The sequence below is a fragment of the Mustela lutreola genome, chromosome 8 (genome assembly GCF_030435805.1).
Source record: "Mustela lutreola isolate mMusLut2 chromosome 8, mMusLut2.pri, whole genome shotgun sequence".
NCBI lineage: Eukaryota > Metazoa > Chordata > Mammalia > Carnivora > Mustelidae > Mustela > Mustela lutreola.
The window spans coordinates 105663289-105688113 of NC_081297.1; the positions used below are offsets into that span (position 1 = coordinate 105663289).

At 39.6% G+C, this 24825-nt stretch overlaps 3 protein-coding genes and 1 long non-coding RNA gene across 5 annotated transcripts in view; 3 read left to right on the forward strand and 1 right to left on the reverse strand.

Moving 5' to 3' along the window:
- TMEM19 (transmembrane protein 19) overlaps positions 1–6930 on the forward strand; it is a 35091-nt gene extending 28161 nt beyond the window's left edge. Inside the window, exon 7 of the mRNA XM_059186336.1 lies at positions 6825–6930. Coding sequence (XP_059042319.1) covers positions 6825–6862 — 38 coding nt within the window. The 3' untranslated portion in view covers positions 6863–6930. The remainder of the gene's footprint in view (positions 1–6824) is intronic.
- LOC131839172 (uncharacterized) lies at positions 1–24322 on the reverse strand. 2 transcript variants are annotated; one of them, XR_009356839.1, is made up of 4 exons: positions 24165–24322; positions 16308–16420; positions 510–653; positions 1–261 (listed from the first exon to the last, which is right to left on the reverse strand). It is a non-coding gene; the product is annotated as an uncharacterized LOC131839172 (long non-coding RNA). The 2 variants fall into 2 exon arrangements; XR_009356838.1 differs by lacking the exon at positions 16308–16420 and having other exon boundaries at positions 24165–24315.
- Positions 3638–4128, forward strand: LOC131839171 (large ribosomal subunit protein eL32-like). The gene has a single exon (XM_059186338.1). The coding sequence runs from the start codon at positions 3683–3685 to the stop codon at positions 4088–4090; it is 408 nt and encodes a 135-aa protein (XP_059042321.1). The 5' UTR covers positions 3638–3682; the 3' UTR covers positions 4091–4128.
- Positions 24323–24374: 52 nt separating the features above from the next.
- The window catches only part of RAB21 (RAB21, member RAS oncogene family), a 36173-nt gene continuing 35722 nt past the window's right edge, over positions 24375–24825 (forward strand). Inside the window, exon 1 of the mRNA XM_059186337.1 lies at positions 24375–24809. Coding sequence (XP_059042320.1) covers positions 24654–24809 — 156 coding nt within the window. The 5' untranslated portion in view covers positions 24375–24653. The remainder of the gene's footprint in view (positions 24810–24825) is intronic.

A 24825-nucleotide genomic window follows, 5' to 3' on the forward strand; every position in this document is an offset into this window, starting at 1 on the left:
TGATTATTTCTCCCACTGTATTAATAAGGAAATCGAGACATAGAGTTTGAATAATTTGCCCAAGGCCACATCACTAGTAAACACCAGAGCTGGTATTTGGAATGAGGCAATCTGGCTCCAAAGTCTTCATTCTTATCTACTTTAAGATCTCTATTTTTGGAATCAGAAGACAGGTGATAACCTGCCTGCTTCCTGCATTGCTAGTAAACTTGCATAACTGCTTGTTAGACTTCAAATTCTTCAAAAATCCAGACACGATCCCTAATAAGAAAAAAAAAAGAAAAACAAAAGCTTGATGTCAGGGCTGTGAGTTCAAGCCCCACATTGGGCATAGAGCTTATGAAAGAAAGGAGAAGAGAGGAGAGGAGAGGAGAGGAGAGGAGAGGAGGGGGAGGGGAAAGTGGAGGGAGGGGAAGAGTAAAGGAAAGAGGAAGGGGAAGGGAAAAGAAAAGAACCCTATATAGGTAAGACCAGGAAAAAAGTCATAAATAGAAAATAATCTCGGGCACCTGGGTGACTCAGTGGGTTAAGCCTCTGTCTTCAACTCAGGTCATGATCTCAGGTCCCGCATCCGGCTCTCTGCTCAGCAGGAAGCCCGCTTCCTCTGCCCTTCTCTCTCTCTGCCTTCCTTTCTGCCTACTTGTGATCTCTCTCTCTGTCAAATAAACAAAATAATTTAAAAAAAAAGAAAAAGAAAAAGAAAATAATCTCTTACCCCAAAGAAAACAACTCAACGTGGTTTTTTAAAACCACTTAATGAAATTCAAGTGCAGTACAATTACTAGAAATACAAAAAATAGAAATCTCCAACTAAATATAGATAGTAGATAAATTGAAAAAAGATTGGTCACTATAGTGGCCTAGAAGGTAAAGTTTAAGAGCCTTTTAAAGAGCAAAATAAAAGCAGACAAGGAAATCAAGAGGGAAAACAAGCAACCAGAACAGAAAGGCAAGAGACCTAACATATAAACAATGGGCACTCTGGACAGACAAGAAGTATTCATGAGAGCTAAAAGACCTAATTTTGCATATTAAAAAGGCTCTCAGAATCCAGAGTAGATTGAATGGATGAGAAAACACACATACACAATCTGATAAAAATTTCTGAACTCTAAGACTAAAGAGCAAATACTATTCGCCACCATTTAGAAAGAACAAAGCATTGAGAAAGAAAAAAAGAGCCAGATTTGCATTGGACTTACTGGTAATTCTAGAAGCTTGAAGACAATAGAATAGCATCTTTAGAATGAGAAAAGGCAAGATTCTTTACATTAGCCTGTCAAGTGAAAGAACAGTCTTTGAAAATGTGCAGTAATTCAGAGAATAGATCATTCACATGACTCATCCAGAAAAATATTAAAGAAGGGATAACAAATAGATAAACTCATGGGTCTGATAAGTGAAAAGAAAGCCAAAATAGATAAAAGTGGGCATGAGAAAGAAGACATACAACATATTCAGCAGATATTCACAAAAATTATGAGAATACAACTAAGCAATTTTATAATAACAAATTTGAAAGCCTTTGATGAAATGGATAATTTTCTAGCAAAATATAATCAAATATGTGCACTCTGTATAAAATTGCCATCTTTATAAGAGATATAGTAAAGATGATTTTTTTTTTTTTTTAATTTACTACTTGAAAAAGGTTCCAGTACCAGATGGGAGTTACAACTTTTAAAGAACAGATAATTCTGTTCTTTTTTAAGAAAGTTATTGTTTAAATTAGAAAGCTTTTTCATTTATTTTAAGAAATCAGAATAAATTTTTAAAAATATGTATTTTAAAATCTTTTTTTAAAAAAACATTTTATTTATTTATTTATTAGAGACAGAGAACAAGCAGGGGGAGGGGCAAAGAGAGAGGACAAGCAGACTCCCTACTGAACAGGGAACCCCATGTGGGGCTCAATCCCAGGACGCTGGGATCATGACCCGAGCCAAAGGCAGACACTTTACCAACTGAACCACCCAGATGCCCCCCAAAATATCTTTTTTATGAAGGCAAAAATTATAGTCCTATCTTACTGATATAGTTACACAATTCTCATCCAAAATTCAGCAAATAGGATGCATATATATGTGTACATATATTGAAAAACTAAAAATTAGTTTCAAGCAGGATTTGTTGTTTCAGGAATGCAATGGTGTTTGAATAACAGGAAATCTATCAACATAATCTATTACTGTAACAATAAAGAGTTAAGAGCATACATTGACATCAGTAAATGCCAAAAAGTTATTTGATGAAATTAACAGCCATCTTAATAAAAACTCAAAGTATAATAGAAAATAGAAGGAAACTACCTAAATTTAACAAAGACCATTTGTTTAAGAAAAGGACACCTGCTGGCTCAGCTGGTAGAGCATATGACACTTGATCTCAGAGTTGTGAGTTCAAGCCCCCACACTGGAGGTGAAGATTGTTAGGGTATGGAGTCGACCACCCCTCAATTAGACAGAGAACACTCTTGATAATGCAAGTCACACAGCGAGGTTTATTTCCAGCTAGCTGGGGTCCAAGTATCTGCCCAGCGCATAGGGTTTCAACTAGGACCCCGGGCATTCAAAGCCAAGGGTTTATACATCATTTTTTAAAACATCCAACTCACAGTAACTTTCATTCACTTCAGAGACCATACATACTTTGGGCTTGCACCCCCCTGTGGTTTAGTAAGATAAACTCTTCAATATCTGTCCGTGGCCCATCCGCCTAGCCGCCCTGGAGGTTTAAGCTGATTAGCTGCTGCCCGGGTGTTGCCGTGTGGGGTACTTTCTTGGAACTAAAGCAGGGAGGGGGTCCCTGGAACTAAAGTAGGGGAAAGTTTAGCCCTTGGGCCTGAGATGGCTGCCCAAGCTAAGATGGCTGTACTTATGCTAACCCACTCTTACAAGATTACTTAAAAATAAAATCTTAGGGCGCCTGGATGGCTCAGTGGGTTAAGCCGCTGCCTTCGGCTCAGGTCATGATTTCAGGGTCCTGGGATCGAGTCCTGCATCGGGCTCTCTGCTCAGCAGGGAGCTGCTTCCCTCTCTCTGCCTGCCTCTCTGTCTACTGTGATTTTTGTCTGTCAAATAAACAAATAAAATCTTTTAAAATAAATAAATAAATAAAATTAAAAAAAAAACAAACAACCCTCTAAAAACAGCACAGCTAGTATTCTAAATGGCAAGCCAGGTAAACAATTTAAATTAAAATCAAAAATTAGGCATAGAATCACCCTATTATTCATTTAAGATAAAAATTTTAAAAGAGCAGTTTAAATATTCTCTTTCTGTTGATGACATTATATACCTAAGTTATTCAATAAAATATTAACAAAATTAATAAGAGACTAGTAATGTGTCAATGTATCAAAGCAATATACTAAATTCATTAGGTTTCTCGATTTCAATATTCTGACAGCAAGCACCTAGGAATAAAAAATGAGAAAAATATTCCACATTTTATTCATAATAGTAGAAAAACTATAAAATGTTTAGGAATAAGTAGATTAAATATATGAAGAAAAATCTCTAAAATTTTATTGATAGGAATACTATAAAAAACATTAGACCTGAAGAAATGGGAAGACACACTAGATTCTTAGATGCAAAGTTAGCTTAAAAATAATGTTTCTTGGTCCCCTCTCTCCCTCGGCGCTGCCTGCAGAGCTGGCAGCCATCTGTTACTGGGCATCATGGCTGCCCTCAGACCTTTGGTAAAGCCCAAGATTGTTAAAAAGAAGATGAAGGAGTTCACCCGGCACCAGTCAGACCGATATGTCAAAATTAAGCGCAAATGGCGGAAGCCGAGAGGCACTGACAATAGGGTGTGCAGAAGATTCAAGGGCCAGATCTTGATGCCCAAGATTGATTACAGGAGCAACAAGAAGACAAAGCACATGTTGCCCAGTGGCTTCAGGAAGTTCCTAGTCCACAATGTCAAGGAGCTTGAAGTGCTGCTGATGTGCAACAAATCCCACCGTGCAGAGATAGCTTACAACATCTCCTCTGAGAACCGCAAAGCTATTGTGGAAAGAGCAGCCCAGCTGGCAATCAGAGTCACCAATCCCAATGCCAGGTTATGCAGCGAAGAAAATGAATAGACAGCTTGTTGTGCATGTCATATTTCTGTTAATAAAACCATAAAAATACAAAAAAAAATTTCTCCCAAAAGTAATTACTAATTTTTTTTAAAGTAAGCTCTATGCCCAATGTGGGGCTTGAACTCATGATCCCAAGATCAAGAGTCACATGTTGTATGGACTGAGGCAGCCAGGAGCTCCAGTAATATATTAATTAGTTGTTACCCAAATTATGTGTATTACAGAATTGGATAAAATATAACTAACATTTATGTGGAAGGTTAAATTCTACAGAACAGTCAAGAAAATTGTGAGAGAAGTAAGTACACTGCATTGAGATTTGTCTTATTATATTTTGAGCATTTAATACAAATATTCTATCAAATCAATATGATACTATAAAAAGACATATTTGATGGATTAGAATAGGGAAAAATCTTTTATACATATACATATGTGAATATATGATACTACAGAGGTGACAGATTAACTGGAAAGAGATATATTTTGTGGGTTAAAAGGCATATAACATTAAATTTACCATCTTAGCTATTTTTAAGTATACAGTTCAGTAGTGTTAAGTATATTCATATTGTAATAGATCTCTAGAACCTTTCACCTTGCAAAACTGAAACTACACTCTTTTCCCCTCCCTTCACCCCCTTCCTGTAACCCTTAACAACCACCTTCCTACTTTGTCTCTATGATTTTGACTACTTTAGAAGCTTTTTTTTTTTTTAAAGATTTTATTTATTTATTTGACAGAGATCACAAGCAGGCAGAGAGGCAGGCAGAGAGAGAGAGGAGGAAGCAGGCTCCTTGCCGAGCAGAGAGCCCGATGTGGGACTCGATCCCAGGACCCTGAGATCATGACCCGAGCCGAAGGCAGCGGCTTAACCCACTGAGCCACCCAGGCGCCCCTACTTTAGAAGATTTATATGAGTGGAATCATATGGTATTTGTTCTTTTGTGACTAGTTTATTTAGCATAATGTCTTCAGGGGATTGTCAGTGGGATTGCTGGATCATATGATTTTTTTATTATTTTTTTGAAAAAACTGCATACTGTTTTCCATAGTGGTTGTACCATTTTGCATTCCCACTAACAGTACACAAGTGTTATCCTTTTGAAGAGTATTGATTGTGGGGGTGCCTGGGTGGCTCAGTTGGTTAAGCATCTGCCTTCAGCTCAGGTCATGATCCCAGGGTCCTGGAATCGAGCCCCGCATCCGGTTCCTAGCTCAGCGAGAAGCCAGATTTGCCTTCTCCCTTTGCTTGCTGCTCCTCCTGCTTTGTGTTGTCTCTCTCTCTGGCAAATAAGAAAATAACATCTTTAAAAAAAGAGAGAGAGTACTGATTTTGTTAAATCTACTTGAGGATCACCTTGATCCATTTCAGGCTTATTATCAAAATTTATTATGGTAGATCAGGTCCAGCAAAGACTTTACTCTGTGCTTTTTATCCCTACTAAGTCCTGGCTCTTCTGAGGGCTGTACCCAATGCCCTGTGTAGAATGAAGTCTCTCTACCATGACTGGTGAGAACATAAACTATTCCCTATCCTGTGGGAACTCCAGGAATTGTCTGCTTACTTCTTTCCAGTGGCTATTTCCAAGATTCCTCTCACTTATATGTATATCAATTCTTAGTCATATAGTTGAGGAACTCCTCTACAGTTCTCTGTTTCTCTGGGCAATGCCCTATTCTCCAGTTCTCTGTCTCAGAAGTTCTAGCCTTAACTCTGACTTCTGCCTTTTGAACTTTATTGGTAATATTCCTTTTAAATGTTGTACAGTATTGAACTGTGTTCTGGCAGGTAGTTAACTTACTTTTGGATCAAATTCATTTTTTCGAGGTTTGATTTGAACTGTTTTAGGTGCATGTGTGTATAGGTAATCTTTTTTCTAGAACTAGTTCAGCTCTACCACTAAGGTGGAACCTCTGAGATCTCTACTGAATGACCCATTTATTCAATGAGACCTCTGCTTTCAGTCGGGTGGGCACTAGAATAATCTCAAGACTTGTTTGAGCTTCAGGAATTTTCTGCATTACAGCTCCTCTGTAAATGTTCCTTCCTCAGCAGTTGATCATTGCCTGGCCTCATGGAGTTTCACCCTTCACACACAGATCGATCACACAGATCGAAAGCTTCAAAGGAAGGACACCTACGCAAATTTCTAGAGTTCTTTTTCTAGCATCTTTCCTTCCTCTTCCGTGTCCCACCAATGTTAGCTGTCTTGGCACCCCTGCACTTTAATCATTATCTTCTCATCTTAATGAGACCTTCCTGCATTGTGACCAAAAATGGCCCACAGAAAGCCGGGGCAATTTTACTGCTTACCTAGTTGGTTTCTCCTTTGCTCAAAGATCACAGTTCTGTGCTTCCTATGTCTATTTGTTTCATTCCCCCCCCCCTCTCCTTTTCTAATCGTTCATAGTTAGGGAAGAGGAATCCCAGAGCAGCAGAAAGATCTAGCCTTAACTTAAACTGATTCTTAGTAGGAGTCCCTGATGTTCTCGAACTTAACAGATAAAGCATCCAAAAATGGTTGATAAAAGTGTCTTTGTTCCTAAATGCAGAGAAAACACATGAGGGTGGAAGCAGTAAAATGTTATTAATGATGCCAAGTCCATAGTTCACTGAAAGTTTTTTTTGTTTGTTTTTTGTTTTGTTTTGTTTTTAATGAAAACCACACTAGAGGAGTATCATGGGGACATTAAGGAGACAAATCTCGTTAATTTCTTTTTTTTCCACAGAGCATCCTAAGGGATTTCATTGGGAAAGAGAAGAATAGTTGAGTTTCAGCCAAGCTTCACCTTCTTTCTATTCAATTTTAATAAATAATGTAGCTCATAAAATCTGTGACTTTGAGAGGTTTTTCTGTTTGCTTGTATAGAAGTGATAACAAATAGTATAGTCATTATCAGTAAATGGCTTTCAAGTATTCATTGATTTGACAAAATATTTTTAAATGCCTATAATGTGCCAGGCACTATAGTAGGCACTGGGCATACAAAAACAAGAAACAAGTCTCTAATGTCAGGGCGCTTATGAGATAGTAAGAAAACAAGCTCTAGAACGTTTAATTATGATGCATTATATAAGTGCATAAATAAGAATATATATAAAGTGGAGGAGTTAAGAAGGTGGAGGAGTAAGGAGACCCTAGGCTTGCCTCATCCCTTGAAAACATCTGGATAAGTATCAAATCATTTTGAAGACCCAGGAAATTGATCTGAGAAGTGAGAGAGCAAAACTGCACAACTATGGACTGGAAAAACTGCCACATCATGGAAGGTAGAAGCTTCAGAAAGTTGATTTGGGGGAGCTAAGAGCTGCAGATGGGGCAAATGGGAGGGAGCCCTAATCACAGAGAGAGGAGTGAGAGAGAGAGAGAGTATGCAAGGAACTGCACAAGAAAAACTCCTCAAAACCATTGACTGGGAAAGGGATTGAATACAAGTTTTTATAAACAGTGGAGCACAGAATCTGAAGTTCGGTGGTTTACACCATCGCCAGGGTCATGCCTGGTGGGTTTAGCTGTGCTCCAGTAGGGAAGGAGGTGGAGACCTGGGAGCTGGCAGCATGGTCTTATGATCCCCTGGGTTGCATTGGGAGAAGCAGTTCCCTTGCTTGGTGTGCATTTGGGAGTGGCAGTGTGGGGACAAAAGACCCACCGGTGCCACTGACCTGCCCTCCCCAGCGCAGGAACAAAGGGACAGGCTGAGGGCAGCAAACTTTGGTGCTAGCTTTTAGCTCTGCTTTACCATAAACTCTGAACTGCTGCACAGTCACACAACCGATTTCTGGAAAAAGCCAGTACTGGCCACAGAGTAGCAAGATCCTCCCCCAGACGACCAGCACTGGTCTGTATCAAGCCTATGGCTAAAATCTGAAGTTTTGAACCCAGCTGTGTGCCTGAGATTAAACACAGGAGTGCTATAGTGCCTAACAGCGGGACAGCTTGGATGCAGGCAGCGTGAAGGTGAGGATCTGGCAGAAGCCAGGGACACAGGAGAGATGATTGCTCTTCTGTGAATGCTTCATGAAAAGTGGAGGGAGTGAGCACCTCACTCCAGGGACAAGAGAGTGGGGCGACACCATTCCCTCTCTCCCCTCATCAGCACTGACTGATTTCATGGAGAAAACAGCGCCACCCAGTGGAGGCCAGAGCTGCTTATAACAAGCCCCGCAGCCCTGTGCCCTGCAGGTACATCTCCACTAGGGCAAGTCCCCCTGAGAATCATAGGGGCAGGCCCTCCCCCAGAAGACTAGCACAAACCCCTTGTACACCCCAAGTCTACTGATCATGGAGTGCCACAAAGCTTCAGCTCTGGGGGAAATAGAATATAGCTTTATTTTATTTTATTTTGTCTTACTTTATTTTAGATCTAGTTTTTTAAAAAATAATTATTTTTATTAACATATAATGTCTTATTTGTCCCAGGGGTACAGGTTTGTGAATCGTCAGGCTTACACACTTTACAGCACTCCCCATATCACATATCCTCCCCAATGTCCATAACCCCACCATCCTCTCCACAACCCCCTCCCCCCAGCAACCCTCAGTTTGTTTTATAAGATTAAGAGTCTCTTGGGCGCCTGGGTGGCTCAGTGGGTTACGCCGCTGCCTTCGGCTCGGGTCATGATCTCAGGGTCCTGGGATCGAGTCCCACATCAGGATCTCTGCTCAGCAGGGAGCCTGTTTCCTTCTCTCTCTCTCTCTCTCTCTGCCTACTTGTGATCTCCCTCTGTCAAATAAATAAATAAAATCTTTAAAAAAAAAAAAAAAAGAGTCTCTTATGGTTTGTCTCCCTCCCAATCCCATCTTGTTTCATTTTTACCTTCCTTACCCACCAAGCCCCTGACTCTGCCTCTCAAATTCCTCGTATCAGGGAGATCATAGGACAATTGTCTTTCTCTGATTGACTTATTTCCCTCAGCATAATACCGTCTAGTTCCATCCATGTCGTTGCAAATAGCAAGATTTCATTTCTTTTGATGGCTGCACTGTATTTAATTTAGTTTTTAATGAGCAGACCAATACACACTGAGGATTTAGGTTCCTTTCTTGTTTTTATAGGGTGTTTTGTTTTGATCTAGCTTCTTTTAACAACCAGACCAAAATACACCTAGGATCTAGCTGTCTGTCTATCTGTCTTTTTCCTGTCTTTCTTTCTTTCTTTTTTCCCCCTCTTAATGTAGCCATTACACTCAGGAGGAGGAATACGACAGGCTTTCGTAACAATCACATAGGTACACACAAAAATCATTGACTCAGACATAGTGACAAGATGGAAGAATTCACTCCAACATAAAGAATAAGAGGAATTCACAGCCAGGGATTTAATCAATACAGATGTATTGATTAAATTAAGATGTCTGAAACCATAATTTAAAACAATAATCATAAGGATACTTGAAAAAAAAGCATTGAAGACAATAGAGAATCCCTTACTACAGAAATAAAAGAACCTAAAACTAGTCAGGCCGAAATGAAAAATGCTATAACCAAGATGCAAAATCAAATGGATGCAATGACAATGAAAACAGATGGATTAGACAAATGAATCAATGATGCAGGAAATAAAATTATGGAAAATAACGAAGCTAAAAAATAAGAGGGAAAGAAAGGGACTTAGGGACTCGGTGATTCCTTAAAGTGTAAGAACATTTGTATCATAGGATTCCCAGAAGAAGAAGAGAAAGAAAAAGAAGCAGGTTTATTTGACTATATTATAGCTGAAAACTTCCCTAATCTGGAGATAGAAACAGACACTGAAATCCAAGAAGCAGAGAGAACCCCCATTAAATCCAACAAAAGCTGCCATCACCAAGACATATCATAGTGAAATTCACAAAATACAAGGAACATAAATAAAAGGACAAGGAAAGAATCCTGAAAGCAGCAAGGGAAAAAGAATCCTTAACCTACAAGGGAAGAGAGATTATGTTTGCAGCAGTTATAGACATAACTATAGAAACTTTTTCTATAGAAACTTCACAAGGCCAGAAGTGAGTGGCATGATATATTCAATGTGCTGAATGGGAAAAATATGCAGCCAAGAATACTTTATCCAACAAGCCTGTCATTCAGAATAGAAGGAGAGATAAAGAATTTCCCAGACAAAAACTGAAGGAATTCATGACCACTAAACCAGCCCTGCAAGAAATATTAAAGGGGATTTTCGAGTGGGAGGGAAAGACCAAAAGCAATAAAGACTAGAAAGGAACAGAGAGCATCACCAGAAATGCCAACTTAACAGTAACACAGTGTCACTAAATTCATACTTTTTAATAATCACTCTGAATATAAATGGAATAAATACTCCAGTTAAGGAGCACCTGAGTGGCTCAGTCATTAAGCATCTGCTTTCAGCTCAGGTCAGGATCCTAGAGTCCTGGGATCAAGCCCTGCATAGGGCTCCCTGCTCAGCGGGAAGCCTGCATCTCCCTCTCCCACTCCTACTTGTTTTCCTTCTTTCGCTGTCTTTCTCTCTGTTAAATAAATTAATAAAATCTTTAAATAAATAAATACTCCAGTCAAAAGATATAGGGTATCAGAATGGATGAAAAAAACAAAAACAAGACCCATCTATATGCTGCCTATAAGAGATTCATTTTAGACCTAAAGACACCTGCAGATTGAAAGTGTGGGGATGGAGAATCATCTGTCATGCTAATGAATGCCAAAAGAAAGCTGGAGTAGTGATATTTATATCAGACGAACTAGATTTTAAAGCAAACACTATAACAAGAGATGAAGAAGGACATTATATCATAATTAAGGGGTCCACCCATCAAGATCTAACAATTGTAAATGTTTATGCCCCCAACTCGGGAGCACCCAAATATATAAATCAATTAATAACAAATATAAAGAAACTTATTGGTAATAATACAATAGGAGGGGATTTTAGCACCCCACTTACAGCAACAGAAAGATCATCTAAGCAGAAAATCAACAAGAAAAAGGCTTTGAATGACACACTGGACCATACTGGACTTAACAGATATATTCGGCTAAAGCAGACTATATCTGCTATCTGCTGCTTAAGCAGCAGAATACACATTCTTTTTGAGTGCACATGGAACATTCTACATCACAACAGGTCACACACTGGGTCACATGTCAGCCCTTAACAAGTACAAAATGATTGAGAGCATATCATGCATATTTTTCAGGCCACAACACTATGAAACTCAAAGTCAACTGTAAGGAAAAAAATTGAAAAGGCCACAAATGCATGGAGATTAAAGAACATATTCATTCGGGATGCCTGGGTGGCTCAGTTGGTTAGACGACTGCCTTCAGCTCAGGTCATGATCCCGGAGTCCCAGGATCGAGTCCCACGTTGGGCTCCCAGCTCCACAGGGAGTCTGCTTCTCCCTCTAACCTTCTTCTCGCTCATGCTCTCTCTCACTGTCTCTCTCTCAAATAAATAAATAAAATCTTAAAAAAAAAAAAAAAGAATGCATTCATTCTACTTAAGAATGAATGGGTTAACCAGAAAATTAAGGAAGAAATAAAAAAAATACATGGAAGCAAATGAAAATGAGAACACAACAGTCCAAAACCTTTGGGACACAGCAAAAGTGATCATAAGAGGGAAATACATAGCAAAACAGGCACACCACAAGAAGCCAGATTCTCAAATACACAACATAACCCTACACCTAAAGGAGCTAGAAAAGGAAGAGCAAATAATGCCTAAAGCCAGCAAACGAAGGGAAATAATAAAATTTAGAGCAGAAATAAATGACAGAGACAAATAAAAAACCAGTAGAGCAGGTCAACAAAACTAAGAGCTGGTTCTTTGAAAGAATTGATAAAATTGATAAACTCCTAGACAGACATATCAAAAACAAAAGAGAAAGAACCCAATAAATAAAATCATGAATGAAAGGGGAGATCAAACCAACACCACAGAAATATAAACAAAAAATATTATGAAAAATTATTTGTCAACAAACTGGGAAATCTGGAAGAAATGGACAAATCCATAGAAACATACGAATCAGGAAGAAACAGAATATTTGAACAGACCCACAACCAGCAAGGAAATTGAATCAGTAATCAAAAATCTGCCAACAAATAAAAGTCCAGGGCCAGATGACATCCCATGGAAATTCTACCATACATGTAAAGAAGAGTTAATACCTAGTCTTCTCAAACTATTTCAAAAAATAGAAATGGAAGAAAAACTTCCAAACTCATTCTATGAGGCCAACATTATCTTGACTCTAAAAGCAAAAATCCCATTAAAAAGGAGAGTTACAGGGGCGCCTGGGTGGCTCAGTGGGTTAAAGCCTCTGCCTTCGGCTCAGGTCATGATCCCAGGGTCCTGGGATCGAGCCCCGCATCCGGCTCTCTGCTCAGCCGGGAGCCTGCTTCCTCCTCTCTCTGCCTGCCTCTCTGCCTACTTGTGATCTCTGTCTGTTAAATAAATAAAATCTTTAAAAAAAAAAAAAAAAAGGACAGTTACAGAACAACATCCCTGATGAACAAACACCCCTGATGAATGCAAAAATTTCTCAACAAGAGACTAGCAAAATGAATCCAACAGTACATTAAAAGAATGATTCACGGGACGCCTGGGTGGCTCAGTTGGTTGAGCGGCTGCCTTTAGCTCAGGTCATGATCCCAGCGTCCTGGGATCGAGTCCCACCTCGGGCTCCTTGTTCGGCAGGGAGTCTGCTTCTCCCTCTGCCTCTAGCCTGCCACTCTGTCTGCCTGTGCTTGCGCTCTGTATCTCTCTCTCTCTCTAACAAATAAATAAAAATCTTTAATAAAAAAAAAAAAAGAATGATTCACCATGATCACATTGGATTTATTCCTGGGCTGCAGAGGTGATATTAAGCAACATAATATACCACATTAATAAAAGAAAGGATAAGAACCATATGGTCTCTGGATAGATTCAGAAAAAGCATTTGACAAAATACAGCATCCTTTCTTGATAAAAATCCTCAAGAAAGTAGGTATAAATTGAACATATGTCAACATCATAAAAGCCATATATGAAAGACCCACAACTAATATTCTCAGTGGGGAAAACTGAGAGCTTTTCTTCTACAATCAGGAACAAGATAGGGATGTCAACTCTCACCATTACTATTTAACATAGTACTGGAGGTCTTAGCCTCAGCAATCAGACAACAAAAAGCAATAAAAGGCACCCAAATCAACAAGGAAGAAATCAAAGTTTCACTATTTGCAGACAATTGTGCTTTCTGTAGAAAATCCAAAAGACTCCACCAAAAATTGCTAGAACTAATACAGGAATTCAGCAAAGTCACAGGATATAAAATCAATGTACAGAAATCTGTTGCATTTCTATAAACCAGTAATGAAGCTACAGAAAAAGAAATTAAGGAATCAATCTCATTTACAATTGCACCAAAAACAATATGATACCCAGGAATAAATCTAACCAAAGAAATAAAAGATTTGTACTCTGAAAACTATAGAACACTTATGAAAGAAATTGAAAAAGAACACAAAGAAATGTGAAAAAATTCCATGCTCACGGATTGGAAGAACAAACATTATTAAAATGTCTATACTACCCAAAGCAATCTATACATTTAATGCAATCCCTATCAAAATACCACTAGCATTTTTCAGAGAGCTAGAATAAACGATCCTAAAATTTGTATGGAACCACAAAAGACCCTGAATAGCCAAAGCAATACTGAAAAAGAAATGCAAAGCAGGAGGCATCACAATTCCAGACTTCAAGCTGTAATCATCAAGACAGTAAGGTACTGGCACAAAAACAGACAGATAGATCAAAGGAACAGAACAGGAACCAGAAATAGACCCACAACCATGTGGTCCACTCATCTTTGACAAAGCAAGAAAGAATACCCAATGGGAAGAAAAGATATTCTCTTCAATAAATGATGTTGGGAAAACTGGACAGCAATTTGCAGAGGAATGAAACTGGACTACTTTTCTACACCATACACAAAAATAAATTCAAAATGTTGAAAGACCTAAATGTGAGACAGGAAACCATAAAAATCCTAGAAAACACAGTCAGCAACCTTTTTGACCTTAGCTGTAGCAACTTCTTACCAGACACATCACTGGAGGCAAGGGAAACAAAAGCAAAAATGAACTACTGGGACTTCATCAAGGTAAAAAGCTTCTGCACAGTTAGGGAACAATCAATAAAACTAAAAGGCAGCCTGCAGAATGGGAGAAGATATTTGAAAATGACATATCCAATAAAGGTCAGTATCCACATATATAAAGAACTTATGCAACTCAATACGAAAAAAATAAATAATTTGATTAAGAAATGGGCAGAAAACATGATAGACATTTTTCCAAAGAAGACATCCAGATAGTTAACAGACACATGGAAAGATGCTCAACATCACTCATCATCATGGAAATACAAATCAAACTATGACAAGATACCACCTTATATCTGTTAGAATGAATAAAATTAACAACACAGGAAACAACAGATGTTGGTGAGAATGCAGAGAAAGAGGAACCCTCTTACATTGTTCGTGGCAATGCAAACTGTTTTCCACTCTGGAAAACAGTATGGAGGTTCCTCAGAAAGAAAAAAACTAGAACTACCACATGATCCAGAGATTATTACTATGAGGCATTTACCCAAAGGATACAAAAATACAAATCTGAAAGGGTACATGCACCCCTGATGTTCATAGTGAATTATTAGCAATAGCCAAACTATGGAAAGAACCCAAGTGTCCATCAACTGATAGATAGCTAAGGAAGATGTGGTATATATACACACTGGAATATTACTCAGCTGTAAAAAAGAAATGAAATCTTGCCATTTGCAATGATATGGTTGGATCTAGAGAGTATTATGCTAAGCAAAATAAGTCAACCAGAGAAAGACAAATACCATATGATTTCACCCTTATCTGGGATTCAGGAAACAGAACATATGTACATACGGGAAAGGAAAAAAAAAAGAGAGAGAGAGAGGAAAGAGGGGGAGGCAAACTATAAGAGACTCTCTCTCTCTTTAACCATAAGAGACTCTTAATGATAGAGAAGAAACTGAGGGTTGATGGAGGGAGGTGAGTAGGGGGTGGACTAAAGGGGGTGGGTATTAAGGAGAGCAATTCTTATGATGAGCACTGGGTGTTATGTGTAAGTGATGAATCACTAAATTCTATTCCTGAAACCACTATTACACTATATATTAACAATAACAAAAAGAAAGTTCTCAATAATTTAAAAACAAAGAAAAAGAATATATATTGTGCATTATGGGAGCACAAAAAAGAGATACCTAATCCAGTTTAGATAGGAGTGGTTAATAAAGTCAAATGCAGTAGAAGGAGCGAGACAGATAATTAAGACATGTCTACTGGATTTTGTAAGATAAACATCATTTTTAATCATACCTGAAGAATACTATAGAAACAAATGGAATGGTTTTTTTAACTGAAAAAGCAGAGATAATGCAATATAACATCTTACTTAAAACATGAATTTGAAATGGAAGACTCCTTTAAAGATAGAGATCAAGGGGCACCTGGGTGACTCAGTCATTTAAATGTCTGCCTTCGGCTCAGTTCATGATCTCAGGGTCCTGGGATTGAGCTCTGTGTTGGGTTCCCTGCTCACTGGGGAGTCTGCTTCTCCTTCTCCCTCTCCCTTTCCCCCTCCCCCTGCTTGTGATTTCTCTCTCTCTGTCAAATAAGTAAAATCCTTTTAAAAAATGAAGATGGGTCATACAATGTAAGATTAATATCTAGAGCCATACTGTTTCCATTTGGAAGCCGCCTTTAAAATTTCCTAATGTGATTTAGTCAAGTTACTTAACCTTAACCTCTCTGTACTGTGGTTCTTCTTCTCTGTAAACTGGGGATGAAACCAATAGTACCCACAACATAGCACTGTTATTGGAATTAAATTACTAAATACTTGTAAATAAAACTGTGGTACATGAAAAAGACTGAATAATTGTAGCTATTCCTTTTATTATTAGGTAAGAGAGTTGGAAGTTGAGCAAGAATATACCTGCTGATCTAGTTTTTAGTGATCTCAGCAGAGTCATTTACCGAGAGTAACTGTTGTGGGTTTGATTAAGACCAGGAACACCAATTAAAAGCCAGAGGTTGTCAGACCAGCTTTAAAACAAAACAAAATTTAACTTTATGCCATTTATAAGAAACTCATAAACACAGATTAAAAGTAGAAAGATAAGGGCGCTGGGTGGCTCAGTCTGTTAAGCATCTACCTTTGGCTCAGGTCATGATCCAGGGTCCAGGGATCGAGCTCTCTGCTCTGTGAGGAGTGTGCTTCTTCTCCCTCTGCCTGCCACTCCCCTGCTTGTGTTTTCTCTCTCTCTCTCTGTCAAATAAATAAATAAAATCTTTAAAAAAGAAGAAGAAGAAAGAAAAGATAAACCATGCAAAAGATAATTAAGAGTGTTAAAAAGTGTTAAAACGTGTGTGGGGGTGTGTGTGTATACACACACATATTTATTTGTTTATTTAAAATTTTATTTTTAATTATTCTCTACACCAAATGTGGGACTTGAACTCAAAACCCCTGATCAAGACTTGCACATTCCTCCAACTGAGGCAGCCAGGCACCCCTACAATAGCTATATTAATATCAGACACAGTAAACTTCAAAACAAAGAATATCAGGAATAATGACAAGTATTACATAATAATAGAGGGATCAATTCTCCAAGAAGATGTAACAGTAGTCAGTGTATATGCACTTAACAACAGAGGTTCAAAATAGATGAAACAAAAACTTGAAAAGAGAAATAAATCCACAACTGGTGTTGGAGATTTCATCACAGAAGTGTTAGATAGAAAATCAATATAGAGAAGATCTGAATGACCCTATCATTCACTTAATCTAACTGGCATTTATTAAAAAAAAAAAAAAAACAACTTGTCAGTAAACTCTTTGATATCAGCCACAGCAACTTCTTTCAAGACACGCCTCCAAAGGCAAAGGAAACAAAAGTGAAAATGAACTTTTGGAACTTAATCAAGATAAAAAGTTTCTGCACAGCAAAGGAAACAGTCAACAAAATAAAGAGGCAGCCCATGGAATAGGAGAAGATATTTGCAAATGACACTACAGAGAAAGGGCTGATATCCAAGATCTACAAAGAACTCCTCAAACTCAACCCCCAAAAAACAGATAACCATGTCAAAAAATGGGCAGAAGACATGAATAGACCCTTCTCCAAAGAAGACCTACCAATGGCTAACAGACACATGAAAAAGTGTTCATCAAAAAAAGATCATCACTGGGCGCCTGGGTGGCTCAGTGGTTAAAAGCCTCTGTCTTCAGCTCAGGTCATGATCCCAGCGTCCTGGGATCGAGTCCCATGTCGGGCTCTCTGCTCTGTAGGGAGCCTGCTTCCTCTTCTCTCTCTGCCTGCCTCTCTGCCTACTTGTGATCTCTGTGTGTCAAATAAATAAATAAAATGTTTAAAAAAAAAAAAAAAAAAAAAAAAAAAAAAAAAAAGATCATCACTAACCATCAGGTAAATTCAAATAAAAACCTCATTGAGATACTACCTTATACCAGTTAGAATGGCCAAAATCAACAGTACAGGAAACAACGTGTTGGAGAGGATGTGGAGAAAGGGGAACCCTCTTACACTGCTGGTGGGAATGCAAATTGGTGCAGCTACTTTGGAAAATAGTGTGGAGATTACTCAAAAATTAAAAATAGAGCTACCCTATGACCCGGCAATTGCACTAGTGGATATTTACCCCAAAGATACAGATGTAGTGAAAATAAGGACCATCTGTACCCCAATGTTCATAGCAGTAATGTCCACAGTTGCCAAACCGTGGAAAGAGCTGAGATGCCCTTCAACAGATGAATGGATAAAGAAGATGTGGTCCATATATACAATGGAATAGTACTAAGCCATCAGAAAGGATGAATACCTAACTTTTGTATCAACATGGATGGGACTGGAGGAGATTATGCTGAGTGAAGTAAGTCAAGCAGAGAAAGTCAATTATCATATGGTTTCACTTAGTTGTAGAGCATAAGGAATAACCTGGAGGACATTAGGAGAAGGAAAGGAAAAGTGAATGGGGGGAAATCAGAGTGGGAGACAAAGCATGAGAGACTGTGGACTCTGAAAAACTAAATGAGGGTTTTGGAAGGAAGGAGAATGCGGGGATGGATGAGCCTCATGGTGGGTATTAAGGAGGGCCTGTATTGCATGGAGCACTGGGTATGGTGCATACACAATGAATCTTGGAACACTGAAGTAAATAAAATAAAATTAAGATGTTAAAAAATACATAAAAAAGAAGAAAAAAAGAAAAATTTAAAAACAAAACAAAACAAAACTTGTCCCAACAGCAGAATGTACATTCCTTTCAAATACACGTAGAATGTTCACTAAGACCAGATTCTTGACCAGGAAACAATTTAAAACAAATTTAAATAAACATCATATAAGCTATAACAAATTAAAATCCAGAAAGACATATGGCAAATCCTCAAATATCTGGAAATCATATGACACATTTATAAGTAACTATTAGGTTTATACTGCTACTATAACAAATTGCCACAATTTTAATGGCTTAAAACAAAATACATTTATTATCTTACAATTCCATAGGTAAGACATATAACATGGGGCCCCACTTGCCTTTTCCAGCTTCCAGGGGTCACTTGCATACTTTAGTCCCTGATTCCCTTTCTATATCTTTAAATCTGGAAATGCCGGAGCACATCACTCTCACCTTGTTTTTGTTATCACATCTTTTCTGCTTCTGGCTCCCACTTAAGGATCACTGTGATTACATTGGGCCTACCTGGATAATCCAGCATAATCTCACTATTCTAAGGTCAGAAGATTAGCAATTTTAATGTCACCTGCAACCTTAATTCCCTTTTGTCATATAATGTAACACTTTCACAGTTTCCCGTAATTAGAGGCCAGGAGGGGAAGAAGAGGGACATCATCCTGCCTTCCACAATGATCACTGGGTCAAAGAAGAGGAAGTCTCAAGGGGAAAAAAAGAAAACCATATATATATATATATATATATATATATGGTTTTCTTTTTTCAATGTATTTTCACTATATAGTGAAAACACATTGTGTTAAAATTTTGTGGATGCAGCTATTAGCTATTTAAATACTTATAATAGCAAAGAATAAAGATCTCAAATCAGTAATCTAAACTTCTACATTAAGAAACTGAAGAACAGGGGCGTCTGGGTGGCTCAGTGGGTTGAGCCTCTGCCTTCGGCTCAGGTCATGATCTCAGGGTCCTGGGATCGAGCCCCGCATCGGGCTCTCTGCTCGTCGGGGAGCCTGCTTCCTCCTCTCTCTCTGCCTGCCTCTCTGACTGCCTCTCTGCCTGCCTGTCATCTCTCTCTGTCAAATAAATAAATAAAATTAAAAAAAAAAAAAAAAAAGAAACTGAAGAACAGGGTGCCTGGGTGGCTCAGTGGGTTAAGCCGCTGCCTTCGGCTCAGGTCATGATCTCAGGGTCCTGGGATCGAGTCCTGCATCGGGCTCTCTGCTCAGCAGGGAGCCTGCTTCCTCCTCTCTCTCTCTCTGTCTACCTCTCTGCCTACTTGTGATCTCTGTCAAATAAATAAATAAAAATCTTAAAAAAAAAAAAAAAAAAGAAAGAAACTGAAGAACAAATTAAACCCAAACCAGTACAAGGCAGAAAATAATAAAGATAGAAATCGATGAAATTGAGAACTGAAAAAATAATTGAGAAAAATCAGCCAAAGCTGATTCTTAGGAAAAAAATGAATAAAATCGATAAATCTCTAGGAATACTGGCCAAGGGAAGAAGAGAATACATAATAACCATTATGAGGAATAAAAGGAAGATCAGTAAAGACCTACACGCATTAAAGACTAATAAGGAAATACTATGAAAAACTCAAACTAGAACCAGAAGTAGACTGAGTCAAGTTTGTTAATAGTGATAAAAAGGTATAGGTAGAAGCTGAAGCCAGAAAAGAAAAGGAACTAATAGGTAGTCCCGAGAATGAAGTTGATTACTATGAACTTGCACAAAATCTAGATGGCTCAGAGAATTTTTCCAGAAGTTTACTTGAAGGTTGGTGTTGTGTGATGATGCTGTGGAAATATAAGGATATAAGACAATAATGGATGGTGGTAAAAGAAGAGTTTAAATCCTCAATACAGAGTCCAAAACTGGTGGTTTTGGAAGGTAGGGATATGAGGGAGCTAGAAGTAGGGGGAAGGGAGAGACCGAGATAGGGCTGCTAGATGGACTCAGGATGGAGGTAAATATTCTTTTTTCAGCAGCTGTTCTTTGACCAGCCTCATGGAGTTTCACCCTTTATACACAAGATTGGAATTTAGTCTAAATGATTTAAGGGAGGTTCACTTATGCAAATGGAGTGGGGAGTCGACCACGTATGAAGGTTCAAAGAATTAGACATTTGTACAAAAGAAAAAAGAGATTTATTGAAAATGAAGGCAAAAGAGAGCTGGTATTTGGAGGGTTGGTCATTTATTTTATATCTACCACATTCTAGACATTATTCTGGACACAGGATATAACAAATGGTAAGCAAGGCAGACAGATCTTTACTACCTTACAGCTGACAGCTTTAATACTGATAAATAAATATGTCATTATAATATTTAATGATACATGTAGGAAGTACTTAGAATGCTGTATAGAGGAATGGTAAGATTTAAAATGACGCCGTACCAAGCAGGAGTGAGTGACCAATAGGAGAAAACACTTAAGCAAGTGATACTGAAAATGCTATAATCCTCAGTATATATGTTCTTACAGACTTCCCATGGGAGCATCCACAGCTTTCAAAAAGCTCTCTAAAATCATAAATCTTATGTCCCATAAGAATTCTCAACTAAATTATTTCACCAGAACAAAACGATTTATCTGTTAAGAGTCTTTTCCATCACTCTACTGATTTATTTCTCAAGAAAATGGAAAAGTATAGCCATTCAGGCCTAGTTTAAGTGGACAAGTCTCTAGAATTTCCAGTTCCGTACAACTTCTGACATCTAGTTTAAGCAGCAAGCATACTGGCCTGACTCATGCTCTGGTTATCTCAAAATACAATTTATAAGTATAAATATAATACACATCACAAGTAAACAAAGTGGCTTCCTGTCCTCACTTTTTAACTGTTGAGATCATATATTTTTAGTAGAAATTGGTAAGTTCTGAGAATCTCAAAGTTTGGCTTAAATTCCTTCTTCTTCTTCTTTTTTTAAGATTTTATTTATTTATTTGACAGAGAGAGATCACAAGTAGAGAGAGAGGGAAGCAGGCTCCTTGCTGAGCAGAGAGCCCAATGTGGGGCTTGATCCCAGGACCCTGAGATCATGACCTGAGCCGAGGGCAGAGGCTTAACCCACTGAGCCATCCAGGCGTCCCCTTAAATTCCTTCTTTGACAAAAACATGTAAAGTTTCTTGAGACACTATATTTTTGGAGATACTTTTAATTAATATTGTCATCTGAGGGACAAACAGCTTGAAAATGATCCTTTCCTCCCTTCCGTTGGAGCACAGATCTTTTGGAATATTCTTGTTTTCTATAACTTGGAAGAAAATCTCCCAATTTTTTTTTTTTTTCACGTGGAGGCAATTCTGAGTTAGTGTTGAGTGTAAAGTGGCCAACCTGGTAAATTTCATTGAGCTGCTTGTGCCCCTTTGTGGCCGGTGCTTACAATTACAGCTTAGTACTGTTCACCAGCCAGAAGCATCTGAATTGTGGTTTCAGATGCGTGGTTGCCTCTAAAAGCTGGAAAGAACCGTGGAGAAAGAGGCCCCTAGAAGCTAGAGGCACATGGGATGCATGCGACTAGTGGATACCTTAGCAAGGACCAGATTCTGGTTGAAAGCAGAAGGATGTGTGGATGCCAAGTTGGCATCAAACACGGCCAATACACATTATTGTAATTGTTTCTGTGTTGCCTCTCACACTAAAATATAAGCCCCATAAAGGAGAGACATTTTGCCTGGCACTCCACAAAGGTTGCTGAATGAGCAAATAAAGGAACAAATGGCTTTAGAGTGTGTGTGTGTGTTTTAAGATGAGCATGGAGCCCAACAGCGGGCTCAATCTCACCACCCTGAGATCATAATCTGAGCCCAGATCAAGAGTTCCATGCTTAACCAAATGAGTCACCCAAGCACCCACAAATGGGTTTAGTTTGTAGCAAGCTCACAGATGATAACTATTTTCTTTCTATTGCTAATTAGTCTTAGTAGATGGAAAATGCTTTGATAGTTCTATTTAACGAAGTCCCACATGTCCAAGAGGATTTCTCAAACTTCAGTACTTTATAGGTTTAGCTTTATTTGTTTACTTGTTGTAATTAATAAATGTTAGTTGGGCATTACATTCCAAGGTCTAGATTTTAAAAAAGTGACAGACACAGTTCAAGCCCCCAAAGAAGAGCATATCAGATTACAGTGTTATCCTCCTCCAATCCGTTTTTCAAATTATAGGCAGAGTAATTTTCTTTAAAAGTTAAATCTGATTGTGCCCGCCCCTTAATTAAAACTCTTCATTTGCTGAAAGGCCCTTTCATTATTGGTCCCTGTCTTCCTTGCCAGTCTCATTTAGAGCTCTCTTCCTCTCTGCATTCTTATCACAGTTTGAGTTGCTCAACCTTCAATGCTCCTTCCTATGTCAAGACTGTTGGGCATACTGTTCTCTTTTCTTGCAAACCTGTCCTCCCTTCCGGCCTAGGTTACTCCTAACCAAAGGCAACAATCTCTGGAACAGCTTCCCTGGCATGCAAAACCAGTTGGGTCCCAATACAGCTTTGCAAAATACTCTGAACTGCTTTATCAAGATAAAAGCATTCATCGTGTAAATGACTGTCTTCCCCTGCTAAAATGTAAGCTTTTTTTTTTTTTTTTAAGATTTTATTTTTTAGCACTCTTTACACCAAACATGGGGCTTGAACCCACAATCCCAAGATTAAGATTTGCATTCTCTACCAACTGAGCCAGCCAAGTGCTCCTAAAGTGTAAACTCTTGATGACGGGGACATTGTAGGTTGTTCAGTATCGTGCCTGGCACCTGGTGGGCACTTTCAAACATTAGTTGAGTGAATGAATGAACTACCAGGTTTGAAGTGGAAAGGGAGCCTGATGAAAAATAATATGTTTGCTTGACTGACACCAGATTTCTAGTTGTAAAATTTCAGAAACACCACTAGGTTTTTGGGAAGAGTGTATTTCGTAAAAGAAGGAGAGGCAGATCAAGAAATCTAAACAATCATTGGGGCGCCTGGGTGGCTCAGTGGGTTAAGCCGCTGCCTTCGGCTCAGGTCATGATCTCAGGGTCCTCGGATCGAGTCCCGCATCGGGTTCTCTGCTCAGCGGGGAGCCTGCTTCCCTGTCTCTCTCTCTCCCTCTCTCTCTGCCAGCCTCTCTGCCTACCTGTGATCTCTCTCTGTCAAATAAATAAATAAAATCTTAAAAAAAAAAATCCTCTTTAAGAAATCTAAACAATCATCAAACAAACCAGGTCTCTCAAGGTGGAATCAACAAGGAACATCAGAAGCTTCACAGAAGAGAGAAAAACAGGGTAGCTAAGACGTAGTGACTTAAGGTGTACTGTTCTTTCATTCATTCAACGCCTATTCTGTGCTTGGAACTTGGGACTTAGAAATTCAAAGGCGGGCAAGTCTTACACAGTTCTTGTCCTTAAACCTTAAACCTATAGCGTACTAAGAGACTGTATTCGGTCTAGTAACTTCCGTGAGGTGCTGCTAAGGAAGGTCTGTAAGCCAGCGTCATGAAATACTTCACTTGAGGGTAGGGGAAGAGAGGGGAGGGACAAAGAGAAGATGGACGCGTGGTCAGGCAAGCCTTTCTGGTTCAAGCTGAACACTGAAAGATGAGGAGGAAGCCTGGCGGTCTGGGGAACTGAAGGAAGTTCAAGAGTTAGGATTTGGGATCTCACAGAAAACGTCCAGAGACCGAAGTGCACCCTGGCAGGTTTGCCTTACAGCGACCCCGCACTGTGAGAGGTCATTAGCCTGGTGAACACTCCCTGGGCAAGCACGTAACGTTCTGCCCTTCCACATTCCAGCAGAACTGGGTTTACCTCAAATTATCCATTTCTTAATCGCGCAGGCTTCCACCAACTGCAGAGCGGCGGTGACCCGCAGACGGCCAGGGTCTGCCGGAGACTGCGCGGAGGAACTGCACTCACTGCCAACTCCACCCCGGGAAGAGGCCCCAGAAGCCCCACCCACGTCCAGGCACGTTCTCCTAGGCCGAGTCCCAGGGGCCGCCCGCGACCGCGGCGATCACGTGACCCGAAGTGTGACGTAGGAGGAAGGAGACGCCATTAGAGGGAGGCGGAGAGGGAGCGCTCTTCGCCTTTCCTCGGGTGTTTGACGTGGTGGCGGGGGCCCTTCATTCTCGGACTTTCCTCTGCCCTCTCAGGCTTCGCCCCGAGGCGGGAGTAGAGGCAGCGGCTGGGGTTGGCGGGTCGGTGCGGAGGGGCCTGCGCCGGCCGCGGCTGTGAAGGCGCTGCGGCGGCTGTGGGGTGCTCGGCGCAGCTCTAGGGCTCGGGCGGCCGGGAAACGGGATGGCTGCGGCCGGCAGCGGCGGCGGGGCGGCGGCGGCGGGTAGAGCCTACTCGTTCAAGGTGGTACTGCTGGGGGAAGGCTGCGTGGGAAAGACGTCGCTGGTGCTGCGCTACTGCGAGAACAAGTTCAACGACAAGCACATCACCACTCTGCAGGTGCGGGCCCCAGGGA